Source organism: Porites lutea, chromosome 3, assembly GCF_958299795.1.
Source record: "Porites lutea chromosome 3, jaPorLute2.1, whole genome shotgun sequence".
Lineage (NCBI taxonomy): Eukaryota > Metazoa > Cnidaria > Anthozoa > Scleractinia > Poritidae > Porites > Porites lutea.
Window position 1 is genome coordinate 535656 of NC_133203.1, and position 9477 is coordinate 545132.

Consider the following 9477-nt stretch of genomic DNA (forward strand, 5'->3'; position numbering starts at 1 on the left):
AACAATCAATTAACTGAAAAAAGTATTAAAAGAAGTTATAGGTAGTAAAATTCTGCCCATGTTGGCGTTCAAGGTATGATGACCGATGTAGAACATAATATTCATCCTTGGTATTCTAATTCATGGCATTATAATAAGGTATGGGGAATCAATCTGACCTGAAACAAGCCCAAGACAGACTGAATTGAATAGACTAGGTAATCTGGAACCCGACTTACTCGCTGGGGAGGGCGGGTGGGTCGCCAATCACCTTCGTGTCGGACAAAGTGAAGTGAATGGGAAAATGCGTGCCAGTGTTTCCTATTATATATACTTATTTGCATATCTTTAATTAATCCCCAGGGATGATATTTAATATTCAGATGGAACGTGAATAGTTGAGAAATTCAGATTTTTGCAAATAGAAAAAGAAACGACTCGTGCTGATGTGACCTGAAATTACTTTTCAGACAACCTTTTCATTCCAAAGTAATTGTATGATGTTTCAAACCTTCACTATGGCAGTATATGTTTCTTTCGAGGATAAGGGAGTCTAAAAGCGAGTCGGCCAAAAAAGACAAAACAATTGGCTTTACTACGGTACTTATTAATAAGCGAACTTAAAAACTGATCCTATTGTCACGTTTTCTCTAGACATAAAAGAGTCATAAAAGATATCTGCAGAAAAATCCCCTCACCGTACACAGTTTCTTCCTCAAAGGACTATAGGTAACAGTGGTCCTGGAAGAAAATAAGAGCTTCATTTTTAGCTTTCTTATTTGTGCAGTAGTAAGGCATTAGCTTAAATGGTTTTAACCAGACGATTCATGATCAATTCAAAATGAAAAAAATACAAACCTACTACTCTACTGTCAAACGTTCCTTTTTTCTGTTATTTTTTCATCTTTCCCCCTTTCTATACGAACGGCAATTGTCGCTTATGAACATCCATAGTGTTGATTTCCGCACATGATTTGAACTGTGGAAAGAAAATTGGTTTTCCTGACAGGTGCAAACGAATTTACTTTTCCATTATGTAGACTGTCCACCCATTGAAAAACATAACAATCCACAAAATAAACTTTAATCTTTCCTGTTTGGGTCTCATTGGCTAGGGAAGATCACATCATGGGCCTAACTAGCACTCTTACTGTCGTAGAAAACAATGAACAAGTAAATGACACAGCCATAAGCATAACATGGACGGTGGAACATTTTTCGAAGAGGGCGCGCTGACTTGCAGCTAAAAATAGGGGGGACTGAGGAGAATTTCCTCTTAATAAGTCGTTTTCTTTTTCGAAAAGGTACCGCCCCTTCTCCGGTTTCTACTTCCCGGACCAAACATGTATAAGCATAATTAAATCACCATAACGCCACTTGAATTCGCGAACTAGAGTCCAAACTACAAGGTCCGAGGTTCTTAATGCGCATGGCCATTCTAATGAGTTTTACGAGTGTAATAAGTGTGGGTAGTACCCTGGGTTCTAGAGGATATTTTTCCTTATCGATACATGTACTGATCGTTCGCGGCGAAGTCACGTCAACGAGGCGCGAAGCGCCGAGAGAAAAAAATAAATAGAAGCTTAAAGGGCAACTGTCGGGAAAATTGACCCTGTTCTTTAAGCTTTCTATGGTTTCCTTATGGCCTGTAATATACCTCTCTGGTGAAATTTCCGATATATCTACGAACCTGATTTTTTTATGATTTTTCGAAAACTCACTTTTTGCCGCCATTTTGAAAACACTCGGATCTCAGATCGATCACGTGATTTTACGTCACAAGTGTGGAACACGAATTTTTTTGTGAAGATTATAGGAGAAAAACGCACCACATTTCTCTTGCGAATAAAGGAGAAATAGAGCCTCTACTGTTATATTAACGTTCGGGAAATGCATTTCAATGATGGTTCCAGTTTCTTACAATACCTGGGCATTAGATTCGGTGATTTAGATTTTTCTCTGTGTTTTTTTCAGTAGTGTGACTTTGAGACATATCGACCCGAGGTCAATATTTGTCAACAGCTGAGCTAATAATCTGCACCGTACAATTCAAAGAGCATTATTCCTAAAGAAGATTTAAAATTCTGAAGCAACCATTAATGTTACCTGATGAGTGTTGATGCCCTTCATTCCTCATAAATGACTTTATTTATTCCCGGGAAAAGCTCCGCGTATCTTTGAAGAGAACCCGGTCACGGACCGCTCTAGACAACCCGACCTGATTCATGATACTGACCTTTTGTGTTTTGATTTTAGTGTGTTGTAATCTTGTCTGAAATCTGCTGTACCATCCATTTAGCCCTGCTCCTAATTCACTCCTCGCCGAAAGTCCCGATTTCATGATCAATAATATTTTAAATGATCGCCTAATGTAAGAATCTTATCAAGTTATTCGAGATAAGCTCTCGAGATTGAGGCGTCAATCTATTGCGAAACCTGTCGACTATAAAATTGCCGTGATAGCACGCGTGCCTCGCTTCTTTTGCAATACTTCTCTTTGGGACACAAGTAGGAAAAAAAAATCAATTACCCATATTTAAATCCCCGTTGCGGTACTTATGGAAAACTCCTCCAAGGACAAAAAAACGGCCACGGGACCGAAAAAGAAGAGAGAACCAGGCAAGCGCTGCGCGGTTATGTTTTGTAACAACACCAACAAAGACGGAGTAAGTCTCCACCAGTTTCCCACCGATGAACCCTTTCGGCGCCAGTGGATCGCTTTTGTCTTAGCAAAGAGGACCGACGACTGGACGCCGGGATCTGGTAATATTTGCAGTTCCCATTTTACGCCAGACTGTTTTGAAGGAATGGGTGCGAAACTCGCAGGGTTTGCTAAGAAGGCTTATCTGAAGAAGACGGCCATCCCAACAATTCAGGCCAATCCCACCCCTGAACAAATCCAGGAAGCGCGCTCTCTTAAGAGAAAACGTCCATCTGCGGCAACGCGAGGTGATTCAAAGCGGCAAGTTCAACAAAAGGGGGAAATAACGCCAAAAAGTCGTCCAAAAAAGTCTAGTCGAGCCTTGTCTAAACTTACCGCTCATAGGGTGAGTATTAATTTTGTGTTTTTTGTTTAGATACCTTGGCACGAATAAAAACTTTCTAAAATATCATCAAGATAAACGATCATGATCAAAACGCAACAGTGTGCCTTCAAGATACAATAATACAATTTACTGAAATCAGGCAAAAGATTATGGAGCACATGCACCAACAGAAAACTGAAAAAAAAAATCTTTGTTTATGATAGCTAGTGGCAGATTATAGGAAGACGCGAGAAAAAGAAAAGACCACTGATAAAGTACCGGGACCATCCCCAAGTGACAACAGACAACCACCAAGTAACAATCAACCTGAAGTTCCCGAAACAACGGATCTGGCACAGCCCTCAACGAGTGCATCTGGTGACACTTCGTGTTTAGAGACTGGTGCAGGGCAAGAAGAAGGAAGTCAGGCTCGGGAGTTTCAAACGGCTAACAGGGGAACTCAGAAAGGACTCCGCCGCCCAATCTGTCGCAGCAAAGGTAGACTTTAATCTTAATTATATCTTGAAAAATAAGTGTGTTTACAAAGGGTTTAGCCATCTTTTCAAACATTCTTTGCGATGCGACTATCTTTGGTGATTAAGGTTTTTAATCATAGGTACCCAGATTTCTCCAAAGTCCAACACAACGGTGGAAAATGGGTCACAGTGCAACATAGCAGAACTTCCTCCGTTAAAACTGCTCTCAACTTTACGTAAGGAGGCAGAAAATCAAACAGATTATACACTTACGCCGGAGCTACCCGCGTCGTTTGAAGACGAGTTGTTTGAAGACGTTGACGTTGATGATGAAGAGTACAATCCCTACTTAACATCCGACGAAGATCAAGACGAAGGTGGTAGTGAAGATGAAAAAGAATCTGGAAAGTCAAAACGGTAAAAAAAAGTAAAGATGAACTATTTACACAAGCCGTTGATGAGTTTCATAAGCTGCAGTAACGCCGGCTTGATTTAAACTCCGCACCACTCTATATCCCTCCTTTTTAACATATCCGCCCAAAGAAACAACTATAACCCCTATTTCTATACTCTCCGTTTAATATACTGAATGTTTCATTCTTGTTGTTGCTAATATCATGCAGATCTATTGGAGAAACGCAAAAGTTGAAGCCACATGAGGAAAGGAAATTTATTGTCTTCGAAACAAATCTGTTGAGCTTGTTTGCTTGTTGCCCCATCTGTGCTGGCCACGCAGAGGCTAAAATTTCGAAAGAAATCGGGACTATGATTCAGGTCCACTATCACTGTACGGAAGAAAATTGTCAGTTCAGCAATGTGTGGTGCAGCCAGCCGTTTTCTAATGGAAAGATGCCAGTTGGGAACTTGTTGCTCTCTTCTTCAATTCTTTTAACGGGTAAGTCTCCCTATTGTTATCTTTTTTTTTAGTTGCGTTCTAGGCGTGGTCCGTTGAAGACCTAAAGACAGGAGATGCGGCTACTTAATGGTCTTGAACAAAATGAACAGAGTATGACAAATCTGTAACTAGTTCCTGCAGTAGAAAGTTCAATAGGGTGAAGGTCGTTGTATTTTTTTTCCTTTCGTCACAGGAAATTCTGCCGCTAAAACCTTACGGATGTTTAATATTATGAACGTGGCGTGCATATCAGAGAGGACATACTACCGTCACATCAAATCGTAAGTAAATCCCACAATTATACAGCAGTGGAAAGCACATCAACAGCAGCTCTTCAATAGTCTTAGCAGTCAGGACAACGGACTGGTTCTGGCTGGCGATGGAAGGTGCGATTCCCCTGGTTACTCCGCGAAATTCGGTTCCTACACGTTACTCGAACAGCAAAAGAACAGGGTGTTGGACTTCCAACTAGTTCAGGTCAGTGATTCTAGTATCTAATTCCAATGTCTCCCACATTTTTTAAAAAATAACTATGTGATTTCCGGTGTTGAGGCAAAATAAAAATATATCGAAACGTTTGATCCTTATTAGAGCAACGAGGTGCGGAACAGTTCTTGGATGGAACATGAGGGTTTAAAACGGGCCATTCAAGTCGTTTCTAATGCCAGTCTGCATATAGCGGAGATCATCACCGACAGACACAAGCAGAATACCGCTTGGATTCGAACGAATTTGCCTGACTCTCGACACTATTTTGACATATGGCATGTGTCTAAAGGTAATGAGGGCTAAAACGTCAACCCCAATAGTTTACTCGAGGTAACAATCGCATCCACACAAGGACTAAAATAGTTTGTAATACATTCTATCCAGTTAAGCTCCAGTTGTCGCGTATGGAATAATTCGTTTTCTGACATATATGACCCTCATTCTGAACAGGTTTATGCAAAAAGATTGACAAATTAGCGAAAAAAAAAGAGTGTGAAGATGTCGGTGAGTGGCGACAGTCTGTATCAAATCATATGTATTGGTGTGCTGCCACGACACCAGATGGTAATGGGCGTATGATGCAGGAAAAATGGAAAATGTTACCCCTGCACATCCAGAACATTCACGTCAATCAGAGCAGCGAACTCTACAAAGAATGTGGACATGGTGAACTAGAGGGAGAAGCAAGGGATAGACTTTGGCTTCAACCAGGTTTGTAGACAAAAAAAAATGACATCCAGTAACTCCTCTATTGCCATCTCAAGTTACAGAATAGAAGGCTACATTTTCTGTCAGAATCAAGGAAAACCTTTCAATTAGAATAAGGCCAGTGTCATTAACACTGCTTATAGGACAGAAAAGGTGTCCACTAATTCACTAATCAGGAAATTAAAATGAACCACCCTAAAAAAAAACCGACAAAACGTTATAACGTGACAAGAAAAAAGGCACATATATACAAACATTTACAAACAGTCACCTTTATGTGCGGGAATTTTGACTACAACTAGGTCCTCAATTTCACAGGCTCAACTGCTGCTGTCAAGCTCGAGGAGCTGGTAACAAAGCCCCAACTGCTGAAGGACATTTCTCAGCTGTCCCCTAAGTACCAGACTTCCGCCCTTGAAGCCAAACATAGCCTTGATCTACACTTCGTCCCAAAACATACCGCTTTCTCGTACTGGGGGATGTACACAAGGTTTGTGTCTCTAATGGATTAATAGTTACCATAATAAACTTTTGAGATTGGTCTATTGTTTTCCTTTAATTTTTCTTTTTCAGTATTATTTTCTTCTTCTAAGCTATGGACTCTTTCCTTTTACTTAAAGTTAGCCTAATGGTTCTTTCCCATCCCCTCTAAAAATATGAACTTTTCAGACTGTGCCTTTCTGCTCTGCACTACAATGAAAATGCTGACAGGATGCAAGCTGTAACTGTAGATGGGAGACCACGCTATGCCATCAGGTTTCCTAAAGCCAAACACGGGGGATATTCAGTGAGAGAAGTTAAAACAAAAGCAACCTATGGTGGGTAAATAGTTATAACATAGCCTGTGTAAAGTCCCCCCCCCTGCCTTGGTAAAAAATGGAGAAGGGGCCCATTGTCAGCTTTTTACTGAGGGGAGGGGGGTCTGTACACAGGATAAAAATTAAATTGCTGTTCTGTATTTTTTGAGATCATTTGTTAAGGCAACCATTATCTGCAGCCACATTTGCTTATGGTAAAAATGATTTTAACATAGCACAGTAACCTGTGAATTTCATGGCACACAGATAGATATGACATCTAAATGAAAACATTTCAATAACTAAACTTGAGGTTCACTCCTACAGTATTACGTACCTTTTTATTTTAGGTTATTGCTCAAGTACCATAACCAAAGTCTTTGCCGGCTATGAAGACAATTCAAGGGCCTTAAAGACCTACATGTTGAACCTGCAAGTGAATACCCCACCACCACTTGCTGCATCCATAGAGAGACCCAACAGAGAGGAGGCAATAAATTCTTTCATTAGCAGATACAATCGTTCCAGCCTAGTCAACTAAAGACTAGCATGCCCTTCAGTATGGAATGCTTGAAAAAACTATTTTAGGCCAAAAATTATGTCACTACTGTGACTAAAATGATCATGTGCTATATGGTATTCACTTGAACTGGACACCTGGAAGAAAACTATCCAAGAAAAAAGGTTTTTGAAAACAGAGGATTCTGAATTTTGTTTCAACAATGCAAACGTTGAAACCTTTAAAACAGTTTGAACTCAACTTACCTCTCAGGAAAACAGCTCTAAAATTCATAAATGTCATTGGTCCATTGCAAAACAAAATTAATGATTAGATAATCTTCTTCCAAGTACCCTGGTTCAAGTAGTTGGACTGTAAACTGTGAACAACTTTGTGTATCGTTGTTGTCTAATCATTTAGTAATATGGAAGATAGAAACAAGTCAATTGAGAATACTATTTTTTAAAATGAGGATTAACCATCCAATCACAAGCCTTGAGCAAATAGAAAGAATAATTATGTATTTCCCACACACCACTGGGCTTTAAAAAACCATGTAGTCTGAAAGTGAACTTTCTAGTTCTACCAGTCTTTGTTGACACTTCCATGCTACATATTTAAGAGTAAGGGGCATTTTGTTTGCTGGTAGCAACCATTTTCATGGCAACCAAATATCCCTACGCCAATCTTCCAATGGTAAGTGAGAAAATTACATTATAATATTCTATAGACAGTAGGGTTATTTGAAATATATTTTATATTTATTCATCTGCATATTGAAATCCTGTATACTCCATCTCATCATCCAGCCTTTCAGGCTCCTGGAAATGAGCCCGTACGCAGTTTACTGCACATGATGGTAAGGGAACTCTTATGTCCTTTCCAAGGGAGCCCCAGCACCACCTTACCAATTGCCTGTACGCAATGTGCCTGCTTTTTTTATGATCTGATCCCTCATATGCCGAGGCACCATACTGCTGCTTGTATTGCAGCCATGCAGCCTGTAACACCCAGTAATTCAGGCAAACTGCCTGGAATCCTGGGTGTTCCACGATGCACTTTGGAGGCTCCTCCATATTTTCAACGTCAACTGCCTCCAAATTTTTACGCTTTACAACATCCACCTCTTGGCAGCAGATGTTTTCCTCCTCCCGCCACATTTTTTGGCAGTAGCCACACAAGCACCTTGCAAACAATCAATAGCAGTTATGTTTTTTCATGATCAAAAGTGAATGTCTGGCTAATGAAAGGCAAAAAGACAAGTGTTGAATATTGACATTTTCATTCTGCACCTGAAACTTATCAAACTGCCTTATTCATACTTTAATGTTTATGGCCTTATTAAAGTATCTCATGTCCATAACCACAAAATAATCAAGAACCAAGTTCCTGTGGCTATATCAAATCAAATGCAATATTATTGTGAATAAAGTTACACAACCACTATTATGCTCAAGACAAAAACATAAGTGATTATAAATATGTCTCAGCCTCGAATATTATATACCGAGAAGAAGAAACCTTTATGCAAGCAGTTAATATTCACATGGGCGCATAAAGACCAACTTTTTAACATCAGGATACACAAAAGCTAGAATAATGACTTGTTAGACACATTCATTGATAGAACGAGACACATTAACGATTAGTGAACGACTTGTAAGGACAAAACTATACAGCGCCTTTCAAATGTTATGTGCACTGTATAACAACTACATGAACATGAACAGCTGTCAATGGGGTAACGATGTAGAAATGTAAATATATTTACTACAGTCAACAGATTACGAGAGCGTAGTTTTGGCAAGAACCTATGCTTGTGGCAAAACCACTATTAAACCAGAAATTGTAAAAAAATACACTGAAGTAACTTGCCCAGATTATCATTTCGAGCAGTCCGTTCCAAGGGAAAATTACGCTTTCGAGCAATTGTGCATGTGAGAACCATTCAAAATTATGAACACTCCGATTTCCAGAAAAAAAAGGTGCGTGTTTAATTAGTCATTTTCCTTTTACAATTTAGATAATCCATAACATTGACGAAATCGAGCGATATTTGGATCGCATTGTACATAACAAATGTTATATACCATCTGGGCACTCACCATTCTTCACTATCGAGATCGCAGCGACGCGTGGCAGGCTCGATGTTTTCAGTCGACTCACGAACTTCGTCAGCCTCGTGAGATCTTCCAGGCGGCTCAAAACGCCAGGGTTGAATCCCTGTGAAGGGCTGCCCTCTACTTTCGGGTGCTTCGCATTCTAAAAGTTCTTCTATATCTGAATAATCGGACGAAGAGGTAGAGCTATCGCTCAAAGAACTAGAGTCGGCCATATTAGAGATCATTTGTTGTTCCACACTTGTGACGTAACGTCACGTGATCAATGAAATCGAAGCGTTAATGGCGGAAGATCGAGTGAGCGGCAAATTGGACACTTTCAATTGCGATTTCTGACCCAAATAGATCGCTTAAGATATATTTCTTGGTGGTATCACAATAAGGGAAACATTTGCAAGGTTTTCCCGAAAAATGATGTCCTACGCGACAGTTGCCCTTTAATGCGCATGGCCATGTTAATGAGTTTTACGAGTGTAATACGTGTGGGT

The 9477-nt window shown here is 39.9% G+C and overlaps 3 protein-coding genes across 3 annotated transcripts; 2 read left to right on the forward strand and 1 right to left on the reverse strand.

Moving 5' to 3' along the window:
• Nucleotides 1–1968: 1968 nt before the first annotated feature.
• LOC140930030 (uncharacterized) lies at nucleotides 1969–4661 on the forward strand. The gene is made up of 5 exons (XM_073379688.1): nucleotides 1969–3026; nucleotides 3230–3503; nucleotides 3622–3898; nucleotides 4105–4376; nucleotides 4570–4661. The coding sequence occupies exons 1-5, from the start codon at nucleotides 2538–2540 to the stop codon at nucleotides 4659–4661; spliced, it is 1404 nt and encodes a 467-aa protein (XP_073235789.1). The 5' UTR covers nucleotides 1969–2537.
• On the forward strand, nucleotides 4658–7399 carry LOC140930104 (uncharacterized). Its single transcript, XM_073379767.1, has 6 exons — nucleotides 4658–4853; nucleotides 4968–5154; nucleotides 5316–5576; nucleotides 5892–6063; nucleotides 6243–6391; nucleotides 6721–7399. The coding sequence occupies exons 2-6, from the start codon at nucleotides 4995–4997 to the stop codon at nucleotides 6909–6911; spliced, it is 933 nt and encodes a 310-aa protein (XP_073235868.1). The 5' UTR covers nucleotides 4658–4853; nucleotides 4968–4994; the 3' UTR covers nucleotides 6912–7399.
• Nucleotides 7400–7533: 134 nt separating this feature from the next.
• Nucleotides 7534–9216, reverse strand: LOC140930105 (uncharacterized). Its single transcript, XM_073379768.1, has 2 exons — nucleotides 8975–9216; nucleotides 7534–8054 (listed from the first exon to the last, which is right to left on the reverse strand). The coding sequence occupies exons 1-2, from the start codon at nucleotides 9214–9216 to the stop codon at nucleotides 7631–7633; spliced, it is 666 nt and encodes a 221-aa protein (XP_073235869.1). The 3' UTR covers nucleotides 7534–7630.
• Between the last annotated feature and the right edge of the window lie 261 nt (nucleotides 9217–9477).

What these genes read in the sequence shown, in the direction of transcription:
- LOC140930030 (XM_073379688.1), top strand. Translation starts at nt 2,538, where the DNA reads ATGGAAAACTCCTCCAAGGACAAAAAAACGGCCACGGGACCGAAAAAG. An exon ending in CTAAACTTACCGCTCATAGG is followed by an intron (nt 3,027 to 3,229) that starts GTGAGTATTAAT and finishes TGTTTATGATAG; the next exon opens with CTAGTGGCAGATTATAGGAA. An exon ending in TTCTTCAATTCTTTTAACGG is followed by an intron (nt 4,377 to 4,569) that starts GTAAGTCTCCCT and finishes CTTTCGTCACAG; the next exon opens with GAAATTCTGCCGCTAAAACC.
- LOC140930104 (XM_073379767.1), top strand. Translation starts at nt 4,995, where the DNA reads ATGGAACATGAGGGTTTAAAACGGGCCATTCAAGTCGTTTCTAATGCC. An exon ending in CATATGGCATGTGTCTAAAG is followed by an intron (nt 5,155 to 5,315) that starts GTAATGAGGGCT and finishes CATTCTGAACAG; the next exon opens with GTTTATGCAAAAAGATTGAC. An exon ending in TACTGGGGGATGTACACAAG is followed by an intron (nt 6,064 to 6,242) that starts GTTTGTGTCTCT and finishes TGAACTTTTCAG; the next exon opens with ACTGTGCCTTTCTGCTCTGC.
- LOC140930105 (XM_073379768.1), bottom strand. Translation starts at nt 9,216, where the DNA reads ATGATCTCTAATATGGCCGACTCTAGTTCTTTGAGCGATAGCTCTACC. An exon ending in GATCTCGATAGTGAAGAATG is followed by an intron (nt 8,055 to 8,974) that starts GTGAGTGCCCAG and finishes ATTGTTTGCAAG; the next exon opens with GTGCTTGTGTGGCTACTGCC.